General features: G+C 40.4%; 1 protein-coding gene across 1 annotated transcript in view; it reads right to left on the reverse strand.

Moving 5' to 3' along the window:
• Positions 1–15,564, reverse strand: part of LOC115146511 (protein ELYS) — a 74,975-nt gene that overhangs the window by 33,231 nt on the left and 26,180 nt on the right. Inside the window, exons 30-35 of the mRNA XM_065004295.1 lie at positions 15,046–15,151; positions 14,833–14,954; positions 13,098–13,372; positions 10,826–12,917; positions 10,611–10,711; positions 10,281–10,360 (exon numbers count right to left, since the gene is read on the reverse strand). Coding sequence (XP_064860367.1) covers positions 10,281–10,360; positions 10,611–10,711; positions 10,826–12,917; positions 13,098–13,372; positions 14,833–14,954; positions 15,046–15,151 — 2,776 coding nt within the window. The remainder of the gene's footprint in view (positions 1–10,280; positions 10,361–10,610; positions 10,712–10,825; positions 12,918–13,097; positions 13,373–14,832; positions 14,955–15,045; positions 15,152–15,564) is intronic.

Raw genomic sequence — 15,564 nt, forward strand, 5'->3', positions numbered from 1 at the left:
TTAATAATGACTAGGATTATCATCAACTAGCACGGTTTACTAATGACTAGGATTATCATCAACTAGCACGGTTTACTAATGACTAGGACTATCATCAACTAGCACGGTTTACTAATGACTAGGATTATCATCAACTAGCACGGTTTACTAATGACTAGGACTATCATCAACTAGCACGGTTTACTAATGACTAGGATTATCATCAACTAGCACGGTTTACTAATGACTAGGATTATCATCAACTAGCACGGTTTACTAATGACTAGGATTATCATCAACTAGCACGGTTTAATAATGACTAGGATTATCATCAACTAGCACGGTTTACTAATGACTAGGATTATCATCAACTAGCACGGTTTAATAATGACTAGGATTATCATCAACTAGCACGGTTTACTAATGACTAGGATTATCATCAACTAGCACGGTTTACTAATGACTAGGATTATCATCAACTAGCACGGTTTAATAATGACTAGGATTATCATCAACTAGCACGGTTTACTAATGACTAGGATTATCATCAACTAGCACGGTTTACTAATGACTAGGATTATCATCAACTAGCACGGTTTACTAATATGACTAGGATTATCATCAACTAGCACGGTTTACTAATGACTAGGATTATCATCAACTAGCACGGTTTAATAATGACTAGGATTATCATCAACTAGCACGGTTTAATAATGACTAGGATTATCATCAACTAGCACGGTTTACTAATGACTAGGATTATCATCAACTAGCACGGTTTAATAATGACTAGGATTATCATCAACTAGCACGGTTTAATAATGACTAGGATTATCATCAACTAGCACGGTTTAATAATGACTAGGATTATCATCAACTAGCACGGTTTACTAATGACTAGGATTATCATCAACTAGCACGCCTTAATAATGACTAGGATTATCATCAACTAGCACAGTTTAATAATGACTAGGATTATCATCAACTAGCACGGTTTACTAATGACTAGGATTATCATCAACTAGCACGGTTTACTAATGACTAGGATTATCATCAACTAGCACGGTTTAATAATGACTAGGATTATCATCAACTAGCACGGTTTACTAATGACTAGGATTATCATCAACTAGCACGGTTTACTAATGACTAGGATTATCATCAACTAGCACGGTTTACTAATGACTAGGATTATCATCAACTAGCACGGTTTAATAATGACTAGGATTATCATCAACTAGCACGGTTTACTAATGACTAGGATTATCATCAACTAGCACGGTTTACTAATATGACTAGGATTATCATCAACTAGCACGGTTTACTAATGACTAGGATTATCATCAACTAGCACGGTTTACTAATGACTAGGATTATCATCAACTAGCACGGTTTACTAATGACTAGGATTATCATCAACTAGCACGGCTTAATAATGACTAGGATTATCATCAACTAGCACAGTTTAATAATGACTAGGATTATCATCAACTAGCACGGTTTACTAATGACTAGGATTATCATCAACTAGCACGGTTTACTAATGACTAGGATTATCATCAACTAGCACGGTTTAATAATGACTAGGATTATCATCAACTAGCACGGTTTAATAATGACTAGGATTATCATCAACTAGCACGGTTTAATAATGACTAGGATTATCATCAACTAGCACGGTTTACTAATGACTAGGATTATCATCAACTAGCACGGTTTACTAATGACTAGGATTATCATCAACTAGCACGGTTTAATAATGACTAGGATTATCATCAACTAGCACGGTTTAATAATGACTAGGATTATCATCAACTAGCACGGTTTACTAATGACTAGGATTATCATCAACTAGCACGGTTTAATAATGACTAGGATTATCATCAACTAGCACGGTTTACTAATATGACTAGGATTATCATCAACTAGCACGGTTTAATAATGACTAGGATTATCATCAACTAGCACGGTTTAATAATGACTAGGATTATCATCAACTAGCACGGTTTAATAATGACTAGGATTATCATCAACTAGCACGGTTTACTAATGACTAGGATTATCATCAACTAGCACGGTTTAATAATGACTAGGATTATCATCAACTAGCACGGTTTAATAATGACTAGGATTATCATCAACTAGCACGGTTTAATAATGACTAGGATTATCATCAACTAGCACGGTTTACTAATGACTAGGATTATCATCAACGAGCACGGTTTACTAATGACTAGGACTATCATCAACTAGCACGGTTTACTAATGACTAGGATTATCATCAACTAGCACGGTTTACTAATGACTAGGATTATCATCAACTAGCACGGTTTACTAATGACTAGGATTATCATCAACTAGCACGGTTTACTAATGACTAGGATTATCATCAACTAGCACGGTTTACTAATGACTAGGATTATCATCAACTAGCACGGTTTAATAATGACTAGGATTATCATCAACTAGCACGGTTTACTAATGACTAGGATTATCATCAACTAGCACGGTTTAATAATGACTAGGATTATCATCAACTAGCACGGTTTACTAATGACTAGGATTATCATCAACTAGCACGGTTTACTAATGACTAGGATTATCATCAACTAGCACGGTTTAATAATGACTAGGATTATCATCAACTAGCACGGTTTACTAATGACTAGGATTATCATCAACTAGCACGGTTTACTAATGACTAGGATTATCATCAACTAGCACGGTTTACTAATATGACTAGGATTATCATCAACTAGCACGGTTTACTAATGACTAGGATTATCATCAACTAGCACGGTTTAATAATGACTAGGATTATCATCAACTAGCACGGTTTACTAATATGACTAGGATTATCATCAACTAGCACGGTTTAATAATGACTAGGATTATCATCAACTAGCACGGTTTAATAATATGACTAGGATTATCATCAACTAGCACGGTTTACTAATATGACTAGGATTATCATCAACTAGCACGGTTTAATAATGACTAGGATTATCATCAACTAGCACGGTTTAATAATGACTAGGATTATCATCAACTAGCACGGTTTACTAATGACTAGGATTATCATCAACTAGCACGGTTTACTAATGACTAGGATTATCATCAACTAGCACGGTTTAATAATGACTAGGATTATCATCAACTAGCACGGTTTAATAATGACTAGGATTATCATCAACTAGCACGGTTTACTAATGACTAGGATTATCATCAACTAGCACGGTTTAATAATGACTAGGATTATCATCAACTAGCACGGTTTACTAATATGACTAGGATTATCATCAACTAGCACGGTTTAATAATGACTAGGATTATCATCAACTAGCACGGTTTAATAATGACTAGGATTATCATCAACTAGCACGGTTTACTAATGACTAGGATTATCATCAACTAGCACGGTTTACTAATGACTAGGATTATCATCAACTAGCACGGTTTAATAATGACTAGGATTATCATCAACTAGCACGGTTTAATAATGACTAGGATTATCATCAACTAGCACGGTTTAATAATGACTAGGATTATCATCAACTAGCACGGTTTACTAATGACTAGGATTATCATCAACTAGCACGGTTTACTAATGACTAGGATTATCATCAACTAGCACGGTTTAATAATGACTAGGATTATCATCAACTAGCACGGTTTACTAATGACTAGGATTATCATCAACTAGCACGGTTTACTAATGACTAGGATTATCATCAACTAGCACGGTTTACTAATATGACTAGGATTATCATCAACTAGCACGGTTTACTAATCATCAACTAGCACGGTTTACTAATGACTAGGATTATCATCAACTAGCACGGTTTATAATGACTAGGATTATCATCAACTAGCACGGTTTAATAATGACTAGGATTATCATCAACTAGCACGGTTTAATAATGACTAGGATTATCATCAACTAGCACGGTTTAATAATGACTAGGATTATCATCAACTAGCACGGTTTAATAATGACTAGGATTATCATCAACTAGCACGGTTTACTAATGACTAGGATTATCATCAACTAGCACGGTTTAATAATGACTAGGATTATCATCAACTAGCACGGTTTAATAATGACTAGGATTATCATCAACTAGCACGGTTTAATAATGACTAGGATTATCATCAGCACGGTTTACTAATGACTAGCACGGGTTTACTAATGACTAGGATTATCATCAACTAGCACGGTTTACTAATGACTAGGATTATCATCAACTAGCACGGTTTAATAATGACTAGGATTATCATCAACTAGCACGGTTTAATAATGACTAGGATTATCATCAACTAGCACGGTTTAATAATGACTAGGATTATCATCAACTAGCACGGTTTACTAATGACTAGGATTATCATCAACTAGCACGGTTTAATAATGACTAGGATTATCATCAACTAGCACGGTTTAATAATGACTAGGATTATCATCAACTAGCACGGTTTAATAATGACTAGGATTATCATCAACTAGCACGGTTTAATAATGACTAGGATTATCATCAACTAGCACGGTTTAATAATGACTAGGATTATCATCAACTAGCACGGTTTACTAATGACTAGGATTATCATCAACTAGCACGGTTTACTAATGACTAGGATTATCATCAACTAGCACGGTTTAATAATGACTAGGATTATCATCAACTAGCACGGTTTACTAATGACTAGGATTATCATCAACTAGCACGGTTTACTAATGACTAGGATTATCATCAACTAGCACGGTTTACTAATGACTAGGATTATCATCAACTAGGTTTACTAATGACTAGTTTACTAATGACTAGATTATCATAGGGTTTATTGATCATCAACTAGCACGGTTTACTAATGACTAGGATTATCATCAACTTTTACTAATGACTAGGATTATCATCAACTGACTTTAGACTAGGATTATCATCAACTAGCACGGTTTACTAATGACTAGGATTATCATCAACTAGCACGGTTTACTAATGACTAGGATTATCATCAACTAGCACGGTTTACTAATGACTAGGATTATCATCAACTAGCACGGTTTACTAATATGACTAGGATTATCATCAACTAGCACGGTTTAATAATGACTAGGATTATCATCAACTTTAATAATGACGGTTTAATAATTTAATAATATGACTAGGATTATCATCAACTAGCACGGTTTACTAATATGACTAGGATTATCATCAACTAGCACGGTTTAATAATGACTAGGATTATCATCAACTAGCACGGTTTAATAATGACTAGGATTATCATCAACTAGCACGGTTTACTAATGACTAGGATTATCATCAACTAGCACGGTTTACTAATGACTAGGATTATCATCAACTAGCACGGTTTAATAATGACTAGGATTATCATCAACTAGCACGGTTTAATAATGACTAGGATTATCATCAACTAGCACGGTTTACTAATGACTAGGATTATCATCAACTAGCACGGTTTAATAATGACTAGGATTATCATCAACTAGCACGGTTTACTAATATGACTAGGATTATCATCAACTAGCACGGTTTAATAATGACTAGGATTATCATCAACTAGCACGGTTTAATAATGACTAGGATTATCATCAACTAGCACGGTTTAATAATGACTAGGATTATCATCAACTAGCACGGTTTACTAATGACTAGGATTATCATCAACTAGCACGGTTTAATAATGACTAGGATTATCATCAACTAGCACGGTTTAATAATGACTAGGATTATCATCAACTAGCACGGTTTAATAATGACTAGGATTATCATCAACTAGCACGGTTTACTAATGACTAGGATTATCATCAACTAGCACGGTTTACTAATGACTAGGACTATCATCAACTAGCACGGTTTACTAATGACTAGGATTATCATCAACTAGCACGGTTTACTAATGACTAGGACTATCATCAACTAGCACGGTTTACTAATGACTAGGATTATCATCAACTAGCACGGTTTACTAATGACTAGGATTATCATCAACTAATGACTAGGATTATCATCAACTAGCACGGTTTAATAATGACTAGGATTATCATCAACTAGCACGGTTTACTAATGACTAGGATTATCATCAACTAGCTTTACTAATGACTAGGATTATCATCAACTAGCACGGTTTACTAATGACTAGGATTATCATCAACTAGCACGGTTTAATAATGACTAGGATTATCATCAACTAGCACGGTTTACTAATATGACTAGGATTATCATCAACTAGCACGGTTTACTAATGACTAGGATTATCATCAACTAGCACGGTTTAATAATGACTAGGATTATCATCAACTAGCACGGTTTACTAATATGACTAGGATTATCATCAACTAGCACGGTTTAATAATGACTAGGATTATCATAACTAGCACGGTTTACTAATGACTAGGATTATCATCAACTAGCACGGTTTAATAATGACTAGGATTATCATCAACTAGCACGGTTTAATAATGACTAGGATTATCATCAACTAGCACGGTTTAATAATGACTAGGATTATCATCAACTAGCACGGTTTAATAATGACTAGGATTATCATCAACTAGCACGGCTTAATAATGACTAGGATTATCATCAACTAGCACGGTTTAATAATGACTAGGATTATCATCAACTAGCACGGTTTAATAATGACTAGGATTATCATCAACTAGCACGGTTTAATAATGACTAGGATTATCATCAACTAGCACGGTTTACTAATGACTAGGATTATCATCAACTAGCACGGTTTACTAATGACTAGGATTATCATCAACTAGCACGGTTTAATAATGACTAGGATTATCATCAACTAGCACGGTTTACTAATATGACTAGGATTATCATCAACTAGCACGGTTTAATAATGACTAGGATTATCATCAACTAGCACGGTTTAATAATGACTAGGATTATCATCAACTAGCACGGTTTAATAATGACTAGGATTATCATCAACTAGCACGGTTTACTAATGACTAGGATTATCATCAACTAGCACGGTTTAATAATGACTAGGATTATCATCAACTAGCACGGTTTAATAATGACTAGGATTATCATCAACTAGCACGGTTTAATAATGACTAGGATTATCATCAACTAGCACGGTTTACTAATGACTAGGATTATCATCAACTAGCACGGTTTACTAATGACTAGGACTATCATCAACTAGCACGGTTTACTAATGACTAGGATTATCATCAACTAGCACGGTTTACTAATGACTAGGACTATCATCAACTAGCACGGTTTACTAATGACTAGGATTATCATCAACTAGCACGGTTTACTAATGACTAGGATTATCATAAACTAGCACGGTTTACTAATGACTAGGATTATCATCAACTAGCACGGTTTAATAATGACTAGGATTATCATCAACTAGCACGGTTTACTAATGACTAGGATTATCATCAACTAGCACGGTTTAATAATGACTAGGATTATCATCAACTAGCACGGTTTACTAATGACTAGGATTATCATCAACTAGCACGACTAATGACTAGGATTATCATCAACTAGCACGGTTTAATAATGACTAGGATTATCATCAACTAGCACGGTTTACTAATGACTAGGATTATCATCAACTAGCACGGTTTACTAATGACTAGGATTATCATCAACTAGCACGGTTTACTAATATGACTAGGATTATCATCAACTAGCACGGTTTACTAATGACTAGGATTATCATCAACTAGCACGGTTTAATAATGACTAGGATTATCATCAACTAGCACGGTTTACTAATATGACTAGGATTATCATCAACTAGCACGGTTTACTAATGACTAGGATTATCATCAACTAGCACGGTTTAATAATGACTAGGATTATCATCAACTAGCACGGTTTAATAATGACTAGGATTATCATCAACTAGCACGGTTTAATAATGACTAGGATTATCATCAACTAGCACGGTTTAATAATGACTAGGATTATCATCAACTAGCACGGCTTAATAATGACTAGGATTATCATCAACTAGCACGGCTTAATAATGACTAGGATTATCATCAACTAGCACGGTTTAATAATGACTAGGATTATCATCAACTAGCACGGTTTAATAATGACTAGGATTATCATCAACTAGCACGGTTTACTAATGACTAGGATTATCATCAACTAGCACGGTTTAATAATGACTAGGATTATCATCAACTAGCACGGTTTACTAATGACTAGGATTATCATCAACTAGCACGGTTTAATAATGACTAGGATTATCATCAACTAGCACGGTTTAATAATGACTAGGATTATCATCAACTAGCACGGTTTACTAATATGACTAGGATTATCATCAACTAGCACGGTTTAATAATGACTAGGATTATCATCAACTAGCACGGTTTAATAATGACTAGGATTATCATCAACTAGCACGGTTTACTAATGACTAGGATTATCATCAACTAGCACGGTTTACTAATATGACTAGGATTATCATCAACTAGCACGGTTTACTAATGACTAGGATTATCATCAACTAGCACGGCTTAATAATGACTAGGATTATCATCAACTAGCACGGTTTAATAATGACTAGGATTATCATCAACTAGCACGGTTTAATAATGACTAGGATTATCATCAACTAGCACGGTTTACTAATGACTAGGATTATCATCAACTAGCACGGTTTACTAATGACTAGGATTATCATCAACTAGCACGGTTTAATAATGACTAGGATTATCATCAACTAGCACGGTTTAATAATGACTAGGATTATCATCAACTAGCACGGTTTAATAATGACTAGGATTATCATCAACTAGCACGGTTTAATAATGACTAGGATTATCATCAACTAGCACGGTTTACTAATGACTAGGATTATCATCAACTAGCACGGTTTACTAATGACTAGGATTATCATCAACTAGCACGGTTTACTAATGACTAGGATTATCATCAACTAGCACGGTTTAATAATGACTAGGATTATCATCAACTAGCACGGTTTACTAATATGACTAGGATTATCATCAACTAGCACGGTTTACTAATATGACTAGGATTATCATCAACTAGCACGGTTTACTAATATGACTAGGATTATCATCAACTAGCACGGTTTACTAATATGACTAGGATTATCATCAACTAGCACGGTTTACTAATGACTAGGATTATCATCAACTAGCACGGTTTACTAATGACTAGGATTATCATCAACTAGCACGGTTTAATAATGACTAGGATTATCATCAACTAGCACGGTTTAATAATGACTAGGATTATCATCAACTAGCACGGTTTAATAATGACTAGGATTATCATCAACTAGCACGGTTTAATAATGACTAGGATTATCATCAACTAGCACGGTTTACTAATGACTAGGATTATCATCAACTAGCACGGTTTACTAATGACTAGGATTATCATCAACTAGCACGGTTTACTAATGACTAGGATTATCATCAACTAGCACGGTTTAATAATGACTAGGATTATCATCAACTAGCACGGTTTACTAATGACTAGGATTGTGCCTTTTGCTGCTGGACAATAAAATAACGTTTTTGAAAACCAATAGAACAGAGTAAAATGCTGGTTTAAATGGCATATTATGTGTTTATTAAATAATTCCCTCAACATTTATGTTGTATTTTGGCTAGGCTACTTTGAAACAATATGCTGCATGACAAATCGTCCATATTTTAAACAATTAAGTTTATGGTGAAATAGTTTTGAAATGCTGACCACCTCCGCTCTGATTCAAGTTGGGTGATGTGCGGTGTGCAACGGGCCGTCCTTCACTCTCCGGTTTTGTGACCATTTGATCTGAACGAACCATGCCTCGAGTATGTCGACAGAACCTTAGACGTTAATTATCCTTCATTATATTTGTCAAAAATGACTGCAGTTTAACCTATATTTATTCAACTAAACGTCTCATTAAAGTTTAGCGACATTTTCTGGCGCCTCACTCATGTCAACATCTGTTTGGACATAAGGCTGTAGCCAATATGCATATCACCTACACTTTGACCGGTAGGCTTTTTTTATGTACATGATAAATAGATGGTAATATTATTCCACTGTTGGCCCCTCTGATGCAATTCTGATCTGTGTAATTGTTTGATATTGTGCGATAAAAACATTTTCTTTTTTTTAAATGGTATATTCTTTTGTCCGCCAATTTATTTACTTGTCCCGGACAACAGCTAATGTCCCGGAGGGTTGGAGCTCACATTGCAGATGGAGTGTTAGGGGAAGCTTTGACTAGAGGAACGCCGATGGCATTGTGTCAATAGAACTTACTTGGTTGTTCGCCTCTTGGGTGCTTTGGTTTTAGCAGCAGCCGTCTCTTTCTCCACATCGTCTTCTGATGAGTTCTTTTCCTGAGCAATAGAAAGATATAGTCAGAGACTAAGCTTGATGGTTTTAGCTAACAGCAACCTGACATGTAGCAAATTACCATGTATCTGTGAACACGGCCTCTGTCATCTCCACCATATTGTGTAAACCTAGACAGTCCATTTAAACCTGTGAACACTAAAGTAGTGGCTGAGGGAGGAGAGCTATGGAGGCAAATGGAACCGGCCAGTCCTGTCTTGTCTAACATCAGTCTAAAGGACGTGATCAACGGACCTCGTTATCAGGCTGTGCTGCAGTGGTGTCCGCCGGTCGCCTGGTACGAGTAACAGGAGGCGCAGACACGTCATTCTGACCTGGAGACTCTACTCTCCTACCTATCAGACAGAAGATGAAAGGTGGGAAAGAAAGCCAGAACAACCACAGAATAACCTTCCTGTTCTAACCAAAGTCTGACAGGCAAATGTGCTAAAAAATTAGGGGCAAGTTACCTCTGGTTCTCCTTCGAGGTGGTGAGTAGATGAACGAGTCCCTGACGGGGCTTCCCTGGTCGGCCTCGGGCACCATGTCTCCCATCGGGAGTGGAGAGGGCGACCGCTGACCCAACGACTTGGTGACTCTCCTCTTGACTCTCACCATCTCTGTGATGACCGGGGTGTCAACCCTATTGACCTCCTCGTCACGGAGTCTCTGGATGAGGGCGTCGGCCACCGGCGTTCCGGAGACCACCTCCAGCGGCGTCTCCAACAGGGGAAGGTCCTCCTCCTGGTGGTTCCACAGGCGGCTCCTGGTTGGTCGACGGTAGACACTGAGGGGCGGGTCATCCAGGGCGAGTGCGGAGGGCGTCTTCTCAGCGGTGCCTTCACCCCTCGTCTTCCTCCGGCTGCGGGGAGGGGTCAGGGCAACCCCTTCCTCTGTGAAAAGGGCGAGGGTCACGCCCGCACGGGTCGATTTGCGGGTCACCCTGCCTGGACTGCTGGGCTGTTTGGCCCTTTCATCGTTCCCCTTCTCTTCCTCCTCAGGGACCACCGACTGAGTATGGGCGGCTGGGGTCTTGGTTTCAGTTGTGCTCTTCCTAGCGCTGCGTGTAACAGACTGAACTGACACCTGGTTGGCTGTTTCATCCATGGCTGTTCGCTCTCTGTTGCTCCCCACCTGGGTGTTCCTGGTCTGGCGGGTTCCCGTCCTCGGAGTGGCCTTCTGTGGAGTGCGCCGCTTGGTCGGGGTGGCCTTTGAGAGGACCACAGTCGCCGCCGGGACCTCTTCCTCCCTTTTCCTCTCCTCCTGCTCTCTCCAAGGCTCCGGTTCTGGCAGGGATTCAGTTTTCCGAGCGCTTCGGCGAGGTGTGACGGGAACTCCGAAGTCCTGGCCGTGCCGGCAGCTCCTGGTTCTCCGTCTGGGTGTGATTGGGACCTGAGCGTCTGTCTCCATCTCAGTCTGTCCCGCCGGCCTCTCGTCCTCTGACCCAGGCCTCTCCGCCTCCACTGAGGTAAACTTCACCATCTTCCTCTGGTTGGCTGTCCTGCGTGTCGGAGTGGACGGGGCTTTCCTGACCCCCACTGAGATTTCCTCCACAGACTTAGACTGGCTGTTGGAGGTCTTGTCCGGATTCCTCTCCTCCAAACTGGCTATAGAGAGCTTTCCGGTTTGAGCTGCTTCTTCTTCAAGTATGGCTGCCAACTCACTTATGGCTTCTCCCTGGACAGGTTCATGGTTGTCTGACTGGATGGAGCCATTGCTTTCTACCTGAGACAGAGGCTGGTCTGCAGGGACAGTGACGGGCTCCTCTCGCTCTTCTTCTAGCTCAACAACGTCTGCCTTCATCTCCTCCTTTCGACGAGCACACGAGAGAGTCTCCTCTTCCATGGTCATCTCTTCAGTTTCCTCCAACGCTCCGTTCGGCTGCTCATTCTCATCCAGGACTGGTGACGCCTCTTCTGCTTTGGTTGGTTCAGAGTCAGCAGGGATCTCATCTGGCTCTTCTACATGGTCTGTGTCAACATCTTCAGCTGATCTGGCTGGTTTAGCCTCAAAGGATTCAGGCAGGACGTCCGTGACTAGAGGAACATTCTCCATTGACATGGCCTCAGTTCCACCAGTCTCTGCCTCCGTCCAGCTATCCATGATCCCCTCCAGGGTGTCCATCCCCTCCAGGGTGTCCATCTCAGCCTTCTGCTCCTGCAGGGGCTCAGCTGCAGCCAGGGGGGTGTCCTGGTTGTCCGTACTCAGGCAGATGACCTCCGGGTCGGTCACAGGCGTCTCAGACGTGCCACCTGCCTCCTCTGTGGTCAGATGCTTACTGGGTTCTAGTGGTACAGTGTCTGCATCGTCATCCCCATCCTCCAGAATCAGAGAGAAGCTGCTGTGGGCTCCAGAGGTGGCTACCTCTGGTTGGCTGCCTTCCCCCACCTCAATGAGCCCCAGGTGGGCGCCGTCGGCCAGGGCATGACCCTCCACCAGCTCCAGAGGAACCAGCAGGGTGGTGGAGGGCTTCAGCTCTGTGTAGCAAACCCCCTCTGCCTCGTCTTCTCCTACCCCCAGCCTCACCATCACCACCTCCCCCTCTAGGTCATCCTCCACCATCTGTAGGGGAAACACACAGAAGCATGAGAACATTTATAGAGCACAACCTACAATCACAAAACAAGATACTTTCACCCCCTTTTCAAAAAGTGCAACTTTTAACATCAGTCACCCACAGCATTTAGGTCCACACTGCTTACATGACTGAGTTATGAAATCCTAAGACAGTCACTGTTTTACCTTTAGGTCTGCCTCTGTGGTGACCAATGAGAGCACAGCTGCATCCTGCTCCGATAGTGCAGGCAGGAACTGGGGGTGTGGCTGCGGGAGCTGGTCCAGGAAGAGAGAGGGGGGCGGCAAGGGGGCTCGCTGCCTCCCGTTCCCCTGCACCTCCTCGATGACCTCCACCTCGCTGCCAGAGTCCTGCTCAGGAGGACCATCTGACTCATCTTCATCATCATCATCCTCCAACACAGAACTAGAGAGTTCCTCACTGTCGTTCAGGCTCACCACAGCTACAGGGAGGGAAGAGCCCCATCAAACACACTCACTAAAGGTAACAGTAGCTATTATGAGTAGCGATGCACCGATGACATTTTTGCTCGATACCGATATCCGATAATTCCTTGCCCAAAAAAAACAATACTGATAAGATATTTACATTTTTAGCGGCCTTTTAAGCATTCTAGTACAGTTAAATAGTTAACACACACACACGCAGCAGTCTAGGGCACTGCATCTGTGCAAGAGGCGTCACTACAGTCCCTGGTTCGAATCCAGGCTGTATCACATCCGGCCGGGATTGGGAGTCCCATAGGGCGGCGCACAATTGGCCCAGCGTTGTCCGGGCCCTCATTGTTAATAAGAATTTGTTCTTACCTTACTTTCCTAGATAAATAAGTCACACACACAATTCTACTATTGTATTAATTTACATCACTGTCAATGAAATACTTTTATTTAAGGCAAACTGCAAACTCCACTATATTGTGCCTAATCCTTATTGTGGCGAGCTTCACAACACATAACAGTCAGGTCGAGCCTCATTAGCCAGATGAAGCTAGCTGGCTGCATACAACGTTAGCATTGGGCAACTGAGTTAAGTAGCTGGTTAGCTATGTATGTTCATGAACTGAAGTTCAATTTCAAAAGGAGAACAAGTGGCAACCTAGCTAATACTTAAGGATTCCAAAATCGTTGCTAAGAATAATGAAAAAGACCACAGTTTCTACTGGTCATTGTTTTCAGGCTGGTTGTATTGGTGCTAGCTAGGTACCAAGCTAAAGCTAGCTACCCCAGTTATGGTTGAACAAATGATGCTTCATTACCAACAAGGTATTGTAAAATTGTTTGTGGCCGGTGTTTGCGGACTTTACAGCTTTGACAGTGCTACTATATATTTTTTGACACGCAAAGACCCAAACGGCGTTCCATAGTATGCTAATAGCAGTGACGCTATTACTGTGTAACTCTGGTTGATTGTCAAGGGCAATGAATCCCATTATCTTGCCTTTAATGGATTTCACCTTTGAGTTGTCTCGCTGAAATGTTCTTACTCTTCGATCCACACAGCAGACATTGTGGGCTAGATTAGGAATGCTGTGTTGCACGTGTAGAGCAAAATGTGACGTGCCGTTATTACGTCATGTATGCACGGTACCGTTGACATCGTTTTTAACATTGGCGTTAAACTAGACACCGGATAATACCGATGTTGGTATTTTTAACTAATACCGTCAGATTCCGATATGTTCACCGATATATCGTGCATCTCCAATTATGAGCATTCCAGACCATTATTGGTCGGTATTAGCCCAGAGAGGTGTCAATTCTGCTGCCAGCCAATAAAAACACAAAATCATTTGTGGTTGTAGCTCGTACAGTGCGCCCGTGTTAGATCTCTGATCGCATGACCTAGAAGTCAATGTATGTGACAAATAAAACAGTCATGAGCAAGAGGTGAGAGGTCACTCACATTGGGAGTCGGTGCCCGTGGGGTCTGAGGTGGCTATGGACACCAGAGACTTCTGGGTGGTGAGGGCCAGGGGGACGGCTGTAGGAGTAGACTCCTCCTTTACCACGTCACACACAGGCTCACTGCCCAGGGGAGAGAGAGGAGGTTTAATATCAATAAATGGTTGTAAGCACATACACAACCAATATTGTTGGGATGCTTTTCAGGACGTACCTGTTGAAGGATGTCCAGTTGTCAGAAGCCTTGTGGATGCCTGAGCGGGTCAGGGGAGGAGACAGGTCGTTGCCAAACAGATGGCGCTCCACAAACTCATCCAGATCTACAAGAGCAAGAGAGGAATCAACCAGGTTTAAAATAAACTGCATCAAGATGAGTCCTGTCTGGGTAAAACTCTTCCAAGCTTAGTATTTCGATGTGGTTAGGTTTAGCTCGGTCACTTCATCTCACGGTGGTTGGAGTTACCTGCACTGAGCTCCCCCTCACAGGCCCTCTGTACATTATCAAAGTCTAAATAACCTCAAACGGTCGTGCCTTTGCACAGTGAGGATAATCTAAACATTAACGTTTTTGATTGAACACACATTTTTGGTGTTCACTTTGCCTCAGAGACTACACAGGTTTGAATAATTTGACACCATCTACACAGAGCTGAAACCAAGCAGGACATGAATGTAATGTATTTAATTTGTCTACTGGAGCATCTGTAAGATCCTGGCTGAGTAATGTCCTCAC

This window comes from Oncorhynchus nerka, linkage group LG18 (genome assembly GCF_034236695.1).
Source record: "Oncorhynchus nerka isolate Pitt River linkage group LG18, Oner_Uvic_2.0, whole genome shotgun sequence".
Taxonomy (NCBI): Eukaryota; Metazoa; Chordata; class Actinopteri; order Salmoniformes; family Salmonidae; genus Oncorhynchus; species Oncorhynchus nerka.